The 12,695-nt window shown below is 44.7% G+C and overlaps 1 protein-coding gene across 13 annotated transcripts in view; it reads right to left on the reverse strand.

Annotated features, from left to right (window-relative positions):
- Positions 1-12,695, reverse strand: part of Gnl3l (G protein nucleolar 3 like) — a 119,473-nt gene that overhangs the window by 77,928 nt on the left and 28,850 nt on the right. For 10 of the 13 annotated variants that reach the window (XR_015442381.1, XR_002391826.2, XR_002391824.2 and 7 more), the window contains 10 exons: positions 12,095-12,202; positions 11,199-11,315; positions 10,202-10,285; positions 9,730-9,865; positions 8,629-8,732; positions 6,567-6,711; positions 4,137-4,224; positions 3,442-3,616; positions 3,212-3,354; positions 2,644-2,780 (listed from right to left, as the gene is read on the reverse strand). Coding sequence is in view for 5 of the 13 variants with exons in the window: in XM_087189635.1 (XP_087045761.1) it covers positions 2,644-2,780; positions 3,212-3,354; positions 3,442-3,616; positions 4,137-4,224; positions 6,567-6,711; positions 8,629-8,732; positions 9,730-9,865; positions 10,202-10,285; positions 11,199-11,315; positions 12,095-12,202 (1,237 nt within the window). In the remaining 8 variants the exon portion in view is untranslated. The remainder of the gene's footprint in view (positions 1-2,643; positions 2,781-3,211; positions 3,355-3,441; positions 3,617-4,136; positions 4,225-6,566; positions 6,712-8,628; positions 8,733-9,729; positions 9,866-10,201; positions 10,286-11,198; positions 11,316-12,094; positions 12,203-12,695) is intronic. The other 3 variants (XR_002391828.2, XR_015442385.1, XM_087189636.1) reach the window with 1 other exon arrangement.

The raw sequence follows: 12,695 nt of genomic DNA on the forward strand, positions 1-12,695 counted from the left end.
CAGCAGATAGGACATGTGGGTGCTGCCCAGGGGGGAGTAAGCAGGGAGGTGGCTTTTTCTTTCCACTGAGAGGCTAGCAAAAGATTAAAAGCATGAGTTTTATAAATGGACACTTGCCTGCTGAGAACTGATCTTGGAGCCTCAGCTTGCTTATCTGAGAAATCAGAATTCCACAAGCCATATTCACATGTGGCTGCTGTGAGATATGGCAGAGGGCACCTACAATGCTCTGGCCTGACTTTGATGCTGCTCTATAAATGGCAACCTCTAGGATTCCCTCCCTAAGATCAGGACTCTTCTTTCCTCTGGCCCCTTGCACAGAGCTATCCTCCACTACAACCCTCAGATATACCCAATGCCTTGTTCCACACACCAGCCTCTACAACTCTGTCCCCATCCCCTTTCCTGAGACTCCTAATGCCTACTCTCCCTTCAAGATCCAGCACTAGGACCAACCCCTACAGAAATCCTTCACCATTAACCTCTTCCCCAACCTCCTTCTCAATTTCCCAAAATGCATTCTCAGTTATGGTCAAGGTCAAGCATCATCCTAAGAGGAGCTCCAATCCCTCTCAACTGCCCATCTGATATAAGTAGAAATTAAGGTTCAGAAAGAGGGCTGACATCCCTGAAGCCACATAAGGAATAAACTAGGAAGTAGATAAGTCCTCATTTGTAATCCAAGGACACTAGAAGATCCAGAGAAGGAAAACGGGGGCCCTCAAGAGAAACAAACTAGAAGCTAGAACAGCTAGGACTTTAACTACCCTAGAGTATCTACAAATAGACCCAGAGAGCACTAGGTACTCTGCATGGACAGGATGGAAAAAGAAGCAGGAGCTATAAGCCAGGACTGTAGAACATAGTGTCTGAAGGGAAGAAACATTTTCACCTCCTCTATATATCCCAGTTACGATCTTAGTAACAGCTAACATTTACTGAGCATTCATTTACTATGTCAGGCACTGTTGTTCTATGTGTCTTTTACTATTTTTTTTTTTTTTTGGTGCTGAGGATCAAACCCAGGTCCTTATGCATGCTATGAACAAGCTCTACCACTGGGCTACAACATTTGCCTCTCGTTATGGCTTATATCTAAAATGTTCCCCTGCATCCCTCCTTAGGCCTCTTGTGGTCATAGGTGGAGCTTTTCAGAGGTGGCTGAATCTGGGGTGTGTGATGTTGGGATTAAGGGTGCCCCAGCCCGGGTGTGAGTGTTACCCACCCTAAGGGCAGGTAGCCTGGATGGAATATAAGGGACAGAAAGAGGGCTGTTGTGGTCCTTGCCTTCTGGGTTCCCCGCTTTGCCATGGGCTATTTGTCCTCTGCGATGCCCCTCTGCCATGCCACCCTGCCTTGCAGTCAGCTAACTATAGACTGAAACCTCTACAAACTGTGAGCCAAAATAAACCTTTCCTCCTTCAGCTTTGGGTATCGAGTATTAAAATCTTCACAATTACCCTAGCAAGTAGGTGCTATTGTATCCACTTTTCAGATGACATCATTGAGACATGGAGAACTGAAGTAATTTGTTCATCATTACAAAGCTCATGTAGAACAAAGCTTAGGATTCGAATATAAGCAGTTCACACTTTTTACCACCTAGCTATTCTAAGCCAGGAGTTTCAGACAAAAGGATAGGAGAGCTAGTTCCAAGACCACCTTTGCCCACCACTGACTAGGTGACTTTTGGCAAATATCACCTTTTTGTGACTTAGATACCTCACAGGCCAATGGGAATAAAGAGCAAAAATCTAGGAATGCATTTGAAATGGCTGTGAAAAAGCCTAGGGCAACACTGGAGAAAGGATTTCTGAAAGGAACATTTCAATCCACTCTACGTCCCAAAAGATAGGGATAGAGCCTCCTATTTCCAAAGCACCTTAAAGGGTCCCAGATACTTTGCTGATTTCTTTCCTATCTACCAAAAGTTCAGAGCCAGTATCACTACCATCCCCATGGCCCAGTTTAGAATTCTCTACCTTGCAGGATAAATTAAGGTTAGAGTTGGTTAAACTTGTCCAAAGCCCAAACAGTGTTACAGTTTATATCTAGGTGTCCCCCCAGAGCCTCATGCATTCACAGATAGGGCTTTGAGGAGGTCCCTGGATAATGGAGGTGTGATATTCACCAATTAGTCCACTGATGAGTTTACAGCTAAATATGATATTTCGAAGGTAAACCCTGGTTAGAAGAGTTGGGTGACTGGGGCATAACATGAAAGAGTATATCTCCTTCCCTCCTCCCTGATCTCTCTTTCTCTTCTTCTTGCTACTATGCCATGAGCTATTTCTTTTCTGCCATGTCCCTCTGCCATGCTGCCCTGCCTTGGAGGCAGCCTATGGATTGAAACCTCTATAAACTAAGCTAAAACAAACCTTTCCTCATTTAAGCTGTCATTGTCAGGTATTGTGTCCCAGTGACAAGAAAGTGACCAAGACATAGGGCCAGGAAAAGGGAGATCAAATGTGGGATCAGGGCCGGGGATTTAGCTCAGTGGTTTCGCTGCCTGCTGCGCAAGCGCAAGGACCCGAGTTCGATCCCCGGTACCAAAAAAAAAAAAAAATGTGGGATCTGCCATCAGGTCAGATCTGTGTGGCTCTGCTAGGACAAGACCAGGTGTACCTACCCGTCCACACTTACATTCCATGGTATCTTCATTGGCCTGCTCAGTATCCTCAATGTCAAAGACCTCAGTCATCTCCTTAACAATCTCAGCACTGAGATGGGTAGGCAGAGTGTGTGTAGGTGGTGGTGGTATATAGAAGCTGATCTTCCCACTGCATTGGGAGGTGGAAGAAGACAGTCGTGATGTCAATGAAAGAACAAATGACCAACCAAAAAGAGGATAAAGTGGCAAGCAAGAAATGGCAAGGGACCAAAAAATCCAGATAAGGGGGAAGGGGACATAACAAGAATTAAGATGTATTATATACGTGGACCAACTCCCCATGGAGAACCTAATCATTATGTACTGCAAGCATGTACTAATAAAAATTAAAATTAAAAAAAAAATCCAGACAGTGGCTCTGAACAACAATGGGTTGAACTGCTGGATAATCACTGGGCATGCAGTAAGACATGCACTGGTGCCTTGGCTGTCCCTCACCCTTGGACCAAGGAAGTCAGGCTGCCCCACCAGCTGCAAAGAACAGATGAACCCTTGTAGAGCCAGACTCCCAGCCAGCCTCATGCTCAGCCTCCTCCTTACCTCACCCAGTCAGCCAAGACAGCTTTGGCAGCCTGCTCCTGACTATACAAGCCTCCCTTTTTCTTCTTCCCCAAGCGGTGGGCCACTGCAGTCAGAAACTGCTCAGTGGTCTGGAACCCAGACACACCATAATAGTTGGAAATCTGGTGAAGAGAGGAAGAGAAGTCATGAAGAAGAATAAAGGGACCTTGGAGTGAGGTATGGCATCCACCAGGGGCCCTGGCTCATACCTCCTCCAGATTGCAGTGCTGCAAAATAGTCTCCACTGGGGTCACAGGGTCTGCCAGCTTCTGCACATGGATACAGTTGCGCAGGATGGTGCCCACCTCTGAGTTGGGTCCTGGGACAATGCCTGGGGCATCCAGCAGCCTGATAAACTTGTCCAAGTAGACCTCCTGCATGAATCTAGGCATGAGATTAAAAAGAAAGCCTGGATGTATCTGGCATCTAGTCACAAAAGCTAGACCTAGGGAGGTTGGGAGGAGGTAAAGGAGTGGAGGGTCTCTTATAGGCGAGGTAGAGAGATGTAGCAACAGGGGCCTCTGGGACCCTAAAGATCCAGGGTTGATTCTAAAATCTAGCCTCTGCCACTGGGGACTGAGGGACTAAGGTGTAGGACCTCAGGCAAGCTTCTGACTCTGTGAGCTTCAGCTGCTTCCTCCAGGTAACAGAGCTATCACAAGTAGCCAAATCTTACATACTTGCTAGGAGGCTTCATGGAGCTAATGAGGAAAAGCTAGGATGGCACCTGGCATACACCTAGGGTATGCCAGGCAAATGAGTATTCATAGTGGAACACCCATGTCCAAGCAAAGAATCAGATAGTCCAAAATTAAGAAAAGGGCAGATCCTGAGGTATGGGAGTTAGGAGCGATGATAGGTAGTATCAAGGAGTTGGAGATTGGGAGAGTAGGCAGGTGCTTACTTGGTGACCCCAGGAACAGCTCCCACACTGCATGCACGGCTGCGCTTCAGGCTATTGATCAAGCTACTCTTCCCAACATTGGGGAGTCCTGCAAAGTAGCAGCAGATGACTCAAGACATAAAGGGTACACAGGAACATTTACGCCAGCCTGAGTGAGGAAGGCCCTGGCAGGAGCAATGACCAGGCCATGGAGAGCCAAAAATAGAGCCTGGCCTTCTGTATTCCCATCCTAGACCCTGACTGCAACCCCAAGCCCTCTCTACCCCTGTCCTTTTGTGAACACGCTGAGTAGACATGTCCTCTCCAGATGTGACATTCATCTCCTACCCACAACTAACCTAAAGATGCAAGGCCTCACAGACAAGATCCACCAGAAAGTGGAAATCAAGAAATGTCTATGTAACAGAGGACCATCTATTCTGGTGTGTAATTCCCCTTGGGAGAGGGGGCTCATCTACAGTTGCCAGTCTGTCTCTCCATGCAGCTTGTCTTTTTTGGGTTTTGAGATAGGTCCCCACTGTATAGTTCAGGCTGGCCTTGAACTCACTATGTAGCCCAGGCTGGCCTCAAACTCGAGGCAATCCTCTTGCCTCAGCCTCCCCAGTGTTGGAATTACAGGCATGTGCCACCATGCCCAGCTCAGCTTGTCTTTTCTCTGGTATGTTTTTGCATTTGGACACCTGTGAGCTGCTCTAGGCCTAAGGATGTCTTCATATGTTTCTTTCTCTCTGAATCTCATTCTATCTGTTCTCTGTCTGCATGTGCTCGAATTTACACGTGTACCTCTCTTTCATAGATGCCATGGGGAACCCTGGGGACCTTCAAGCCTTCGTATACTTCTACCTGTGTGTCTGTTTGTCATTCTCATTCTACATATAACTGCTTTCTATTTTTTCTCTCATTCAGCCTATTTCTCTAGCATCTCTTTGTCTCTCTGTATATGTCTATATCTAAACATCTTTCTCACTCTGGCCATTGTCCTTTTTCTCTGATTCCCTCCACCTCACCAACTCTTCCTCTCTTTGCAATTCCCTCTATGCTAACTCCTGCCAATCTCTTTCTGACCACATTCCTCCTCTTTGTGGGCTTATCTTTCTATGTGCATGTTCCCTTTATGTTTCATTGTGTCTTTTTCTGTCTCCCTACTCCTTTCTCTCTCTCTCTCTCTCTCTCTCTCTATATATATATATATATATATCTATATATATATATATATAGAGAGAGAGAGAGAGAGAGAGAGAAACAAATAATACAGACATCTCTGATATATATCAGAGATGTCTGTATTATTTGTTTCTCTCTGTAACTCTGGTTTGTGTCAGAGTCGTGCTGTACCTGGGTATATAATATGTGTCTCTCTATGGCTCTATGTGCTTTGAGGGAGCAGAGTTGTGATATCTCCAAAAAGGGTTTGGTCTGCATGCATTTTATTTGAGTTTGTGTCTCAAGATATGCCTCCTCTGGGTCTGTGTGTGTTCCTCTGTATGTAACTCTCTCTAAATCTATCCTTTGTATGTATGACCTTTCTTTGGCAATGTATGTCTTCACATCAACATAGATGGGGTGTCTCAATCCCTCTGGTATCTCCCTTTGCAGATCTCTCTAAATACATCCTCCCTTTGGGCTCTCCCTTCCCCTCTATACCTCTGTCATTTAAATCTGTCTTTTTTTTTCCATTCTCTACCAACCCTGCCATCTGGCTTCCCTGTTCTTTTTTTGTCTTCCTCTTTGTCTATTCAGGTATGCAAATTTATACAATTTTCAGTGTCCAGCTCTCTCTCCAATATGTCTCTCTCAGCTTCACTTTCTCACCATGATAATCTGTCTGTACCTCTTTCAAATTCTCTGTTCCCCCATATGATCCCTCCCCCAGAATCCTGGATTCCAGAAAGGCCCAGGTTTGAACCTCAGCTCTGCCCTGTTTCACACAGGACTGAGCTCCACAAATCCCTTTTCCCTTCTCTGGACCCCAGTGTTCTCATCTGTGAAAACAGGGATGGTCATATCTCTTTCCCTCAGCTCTGAGAGAATGAGATGATAGCGACTCCAAAATTGGAACCATGCATTTGGTCCATGACTCCAACACTCAATACATAATGGCTGAGCTGGGCATAGTGGTACATGCCTGTAATCCCAGCACTTGGGAGGCTGAGGCAGGAGGATTGCCACAAGTTCAAGGCCAGCCTGGTCACGTGTGGGCTTAAGGCCAGCTTGAACTACGCAGTGAGACCTTATCTCAAAAAAGAAAAAAAAACCCACAATGGTGATTCCAAATATGCTTTCCTATGCCCACCTAGTCAAAGTACAAATCACAAAATGTTTCCTGAACCATGCCCCTCTCCCCGCAAAAGGCAACACAATCTTCCCAGGATCCTTTTCCTCAATTCAGTCCCTGCTTGAGGAAGGAGCCTGACATTCACCAAACCTTACCCACGACACCCACACGGATGTGGGTACGCACTTCACCCTGGCGGCAATAGTTTCCCAGAACCCTCATGAGGTTTTCAGCTCCAAAGCAGGATTTGCTTTTCAGCAGTGATTCAGGGGCTTGCTCTACTGGCACACTGCACCGATTCTGGGAAATGAGAATGCTATTAGAGAAGAGGCACTAGATGAGAGATGTGGTCTGAACCTAGATTTCCATCTTGCAGGAAAACATTCAGGACCTCTCTGTGATCACTGAGCTCCTCAGCCTGAAATGGAGGGCTTCTCACACAGGCTCTGAAGACCTGCCACTTCTCCATTCCCTTCCACTACCTTTATGTCTCCAGTCTTCTCTGCTGTCACACATGTGCCTCCTGCCTCACATGAAGGGGCAAGATGGCATTTTGGCTCTATATAGGCCAGGTTTGCGTTCTAGCTCTACCTCTCAAAAGCCTATTCCCGGCAAAGTATACTTCCCTTCCCCAGGCCTCAGTGCCTTCACGTACAGAGATACCTGCCCTCCCTGCCTATGCAGGGATGAGATGGTACATGGCTGATAGCATAGTTTCCTTTGACTCCTCACACAGAACAAGGCTATCCTGGCCTCCATCTCTTTACTCCAGACACCATCTCCTCTGCCCAGAGTATCCTTCCTCTTTTTCCTCTTCCCTCACTCACCCCATCATTTCTAATATCACAAAGTTGGAATGAATCTTAATATCAATCAATAAGAAACAGGTTCAAAAGGTATATCTGTAAGATGAAAAACAAATGGAATATAACTGTTCAAAAAGAATGTTTACAACATCCTTGCCATCAAAATGGCAAATGAAAAAATATTTGGCTGGGATGTGTAGCTCACAGGTAGAATGCTTGTCTAGCATGTTTAGACATGCTGACCCTGGCTTTGATCCCCACCACAACACAGCAAAAGAAAAAAGCCAAAATAGTAAATGAGATATTGTATTTCTCAAAAACTTAAAAGTTCAATGCTATCTGAATAAATTCACTGTAGACTGACCCTGTTTATATGGAGACTTCTGTTCAGAAAATGTTGATTTGTGAGAGAATCAATAACATGCCAGTGGGAATAAAAATAGGTGTGCTTACAAAAGGCACACAGTTTAATGTTATGATAATGTTATGTATTGGCAAGGATGTAGAGAAAGAGGCCCTCACATACATTCATCTATTTCACTAATGAGAGGATAAACAGAAGGGCAATTTGTTAGTGTCTAGGAAAATGTATAATGAATAAAGCTTATGTCTGACCCAGTCACTCTACCTCTCAGTACCTAACCCATACTAACACTTGCCCACTTGCCAAGCAGGCATGCAAGGATGTTTTATGGAAGCAGTGGTTATAACAAAGAAAAACTGGGAACGAGAGGCTGGCGACATGGCTCAGTGACACAGAGCTTGCCTAGCATGCACAAACCCTTGGGGTCCATCCCCAAAACTATGAAAAAGAATAGTAACTGTAATATATGGTACAAAGTAGAAAAAAATGTCCCCAGTACCCAATTTCTCTCCCTAGAAATAGCCAATGTTTCTGTAAGCTTTAACATTTTATAATGAAAATGTATTTCTATATTAATGATACCATTAAGTAGTATGGCTTATTTTAAAGAGAAAAATTAATAGCTATATAATTTTTAAAGTTAGTAAGTAGTTAACTACATTTTCCAAATTTCCTAAAAAACAAAACAAAAAACCCCAAGTTTCCTATAAATAGTATGTATTATCCTTATAGCTAAAAATGAGAACAAAATAAGGGCTGGGGATGTAGCTCAGTGGTGCCACACCTCCTGGAAAGCACAAGGTCCCAAGTTTGATCCCCAGTATGGAAAAAAACAAAACCAAAACCTGCTTCCCAAAGAATAATATAGGAAGGGATAAAGTAAAACTAAAATTAAGAAGTCACCCCAGTAAAGTAAAAAGCTCATAGTTGAAGACCAACTTCAATCTCTAAAGAGCTAGAGGGCCTGGTCCAAGTTATAAACCGCCCCCCACCCCATGGCTTCTGGCTACCCTCAAAGAGGCTAGAGGCTTCTGATCTCAGACTTACCAAGTTTTTGACCTGATGCTGGGTGCTGGCCTTGAAAGCCACAGTTGGTAGCTCATTCCGAAGGTAATCTAGCCATTTCTCCACAACCTCCTTGGGAACTAGGTCTGGGAAAATAGGAACAGATAGGGCTGGTAAAGAAGATCACCTCCCATGTCTCTCTCAAAGATATATCTGCCCACACTCATGGCTAGGCCCACCTCCTGCCAACAAGTCTCTCTACTGGACCTCTCAGTCTCTGTTTAGTCCCTAGGTTAGAGTTAAAATGGACAGTCTGGTCCACAGGACCAGTGACCCTCGCTAAGGGGACCTATTCCCTCAGGAAAAATGTACAAACTAGCTGTTTGGTCCCAGACATCATCCTGTCAAGTCAGGAGCCAGAGGCTTCCCAAAGATTATACGTTCCATCCCTTCTCTATGCTGAGGCAAATGTCAAAAATAACTGTCAAAGAATGGCTATCATTTCTCAAGTACTAACCACATACCAAGCACTTTATCATTAGTTCTCATAAACCTTTGAGGTTGGGACATCCATGGCCCATTTAACAGAGAAACAAGAGCTCTCAAAAGTGACATGACTTGTCCACTATCTCAGAGAAAACAGCACAGGTGGGATGAGACTCAGACTTGAGTGACCCCTGAGCCCATGTGCTCTTCTGCGTCAGATTCTGAGTTCCAGCCTCGGGCACAGAGGAGCTCTCCAAGGCTTTTCAGTTACAGGAATTGATCAAAATGGCAAGAACAGGAGATTGAAAGGCAGACAGGCTTGTACTCCACTCCCACCTCAGGCTATACCATAAGTCTTCAAACAATATACCTGACTTGGAAAACTGAAACAAGAATTACTACCTTTAATGACTGTTACGAGTACCACTGAGTTGCTGGGTCTCAGAATCTGGTTCAAGCTAATCTTTCAGGAAGGCCTGACCTGCCAGGCATGGTGGTACATGGCTAGAATTCCAGCACTCAGGAGGCTAAGGCAGGAGGATTGCCGCAAGTTCAAGGCCAGCCTGAATTACAGATTGAGACTCTGTCTCAAAAAAAAAAAAAAGAAAGAAAACTTGGCCCATTCCCCTGCCTTACTCAATCCTGCCCAGCACCTACCAATTTTGTTCAAAACCAGGACCAGCTTCTTGTTGCCTTTTGCCTGCAAAACAGCCTCTTCCATTTGGAAACATCGGCAGCCCAATGGGTCTCTGGCATCCAGGACTTCCAGAATCACATCAGAGTATTCTACTACCTGCAGGGCAGAGGACAAAAGTATGAAAACAGGGAACACAGTGGGTAGCAGTTACTCAGACTAGTAAAGAAAAGTCTTCAGCTTAGTCAGCAAAAAGAAAATGGAGAAGAAATGAAAATGGACTGGGACCCCCCCCCTCACCCAAAAAGCCTTAAGAAATGAATTCCTGCCCAGCATGATGGCACATACCTGTCATCCCAGCACTCGGGAGGCTGAGACAGGAGGATTGCCCTGAGTTTAAGGCCATCCTAGAATACACAGTGAGCTCAAGGTCGGCCTGAACTACATAGCAAGACCCTGTCTCAAAAAAACAACAAAAGAAATGAATCCCTGTACCTTGCAAAACTCCCTGTAATAAGCCTTCCTTGTGCCCTCGTCATCCAACTGAGGAAACAGATTTAATTCCTGCAAAACTTCCTCCTAAAAGAAAAAAAAAAGAATGGTCCAGGGGGAAAAGGGAGGTGAGAAAGTGCCAGGGCTTTGGAAAGCACAGAAGGCTGAGTAAGTCACATGAGTCTCAGCCCACCTAAAAGCAGCTTTGACCAACCAACAGAGCTGGGCACTGGAACAAAAGTGGATATACTCACATGGTGCCTACGTGTGCCTATGTGGATGTGTGTGTGTGCTAGCACACCAGCCAGAGCCCTGAGTGTGCATAGGGGTGTGTGAAAAAGGGATGGGAGAAGGGCTGTAAGAAAAATCTATGGGACATTTTAGGTGTACAATATAATGACATGTATAATGTACCAATATATATCCAATAAAATGTACTAATAAAATGTACCAATATAATGTACCAATATAATGTACCAATAAAAGGATATACCAAAAAAAAAGAAAAAATCTATGGGAGGCATGGAATGGGAGGAGGCAAATCTGTACCACATGCCAGAGAAGGGAGTATGAGTTGGCAAGTGTATATTCTGTGTGTGAGACAAGAACAGATGCCAGAAAGGCAGCAAGGAGGCCTAAAAGGAAGACGAAATCCCCCATATATGCTCCTGTCTGTCTCAATCCTCCCTTTATACCCTTATTCCCTCTCCCTGTCCCCTCCCCTAGTCATACCTCTCCCCACAGAATACCTACCCTTACCACTCGACGTCTTTAAGTTCAAGCCTGGGAGAGGCCCTCTCCAGAGATGTCCAGCCACAGATAATGCTGAAAAATGGCCCTTACTTCCCTCTCATCCTCTCCCCTCTGTCCTTACTATTTTCCTTCCTCTCTGTACTCATTCTTTTCTTTTCTTCAACAATTTCACATCTCCCCTTTCCTTTTCTCACAGCAATGGCAAACCCATACCAGTCCCACTGAGGAGCAAAGGCTACCCTTTTACCTTGCGTTCAAACTCCTCCTGGCGTTTCAGGACATCCTGACAGTAGCTCTCAATGGTCCTGTGTTTGTGTCTCTCTTGCTCCCGAGCAGCTTGCTGCTTCTCCCTTATCTCCTCAATCTAACAAGTAAACAGAGACTGAGAATATAAACTGACTGGGTCTGCAGCCTAAGAGAGCAATGGGTGACAAACAGAAGAAACAGTGTTGCACAGGAGTTGGGAGGAACAGGAGAGTACAGGGAGAGGGTAAAGAGGACAGTAGTAGATAAAAGTGTTTCAGAGGAAGAAAAAGAGAGATGAAAGTAGGGCAGAATAGCAGAGAAAAATAATAAGAATATGTGTGAAGCAGAGAGAATGCATCCTAGGGAGAAGGAACCACTTAAGACCATACAGGGTTAAAGAATCACTTGATCCCAGGAGTCTAGGAAACATAGCAAGACCCCATCACAAAAAAAAAGGAGGAAAGAGCAGCTAAAGAAACTGGAAAAGGCTGTTCACAATGGAAGGAGACAGCTAGGAAAATGAGATGACAAAGTCAAAGTCAAGTGCTTCAAGGAAAACATGGGTTCAAATCCTGAGAATCCCGCTAAGATGAAGGAAGAAACTAGCCACAAATTCCACTGATAAGGGAAGAAAACTATTCACAGGAGTGATACACTAGTGAGACAAGGAGGAGTGGTTTCAGTGCAGCAGTGGGAATATAAGCCAGGTGACAATGGATTGGAAGGTGAGGGAGAGGTAAGCAGACACTAAATTTATTATCAAGATAACCTGCCTCACTTCCTACATTCACAGTTTGAAGAATTCTCACAACTCTGGTGGCTGCCCTTCCAACCAACAGTTCCACAGACTGGGCATTGAAGCCAGGGACTTTCTCCTAATCAATGTAAAGAACTCACCCTCTTCTTCTTTAATGCCACCTCCCGGCTGGTGTGATCATTGCAGTGAACAAAATGGGAAGTGGAAGACACTCTGGCGGTTGCTTTCTTTCCATTTTGCTTTGTAGGCTGTTTACAAGATAAGAGAAAAAATAAATAAAACAGAACTCATGAACCCATGGAACTCATCCAACCCCCCAGACAGGTAGGGCCTAAAGTTGTTCAGAAGAGGATAGTTTTGAAGGGAAAGAAAAGAACAGGCAAAAAAAGGCTCTATCCCCAGAGATATGCCTGTCTGGCAGACTCGCCCTCCCCTAGCCAGGCACAGACTGATTGCAGAACTCTAGGGAAGTGGTTCTAGGAGCAGTGGCAGGGTTCCTGGAAAGGTTTTCCAAGACCAAAGGAAAAGCTTTCTAAGCAAGTAATTCCCAAAGTGTGGTCCTTGGCAGCAGCAGCATCACCTGGGCACTTGTGAGAAATACAAATTATCTATGGTTTCTCTTATATGATAAACCCAATATATATAAAGTACAAAATAAAAGACAGATAATAGGAAAAAAAGAGAGAGAAAATGTTATCATAATCCAGCATGGACAATGTATCTAAAAATGTACCCTGATTT

This window comes from Heterocephalus glaber, unplaced genomic scaffold (genome assembly GCF_053883595.1).
Source record: "Heterocephalus glaber isolate CG9 unplaced genomic scaffold, H.glaber_assembly_v1.0 deba00001545, whole genome shotgun sequence".
Lineage (NCBI taxonomy): Eukaryota > Metazoa > Chordata > Mammalia > Rodentia > Bathyergidae > Heterocephalus > Heterocephalus glaber.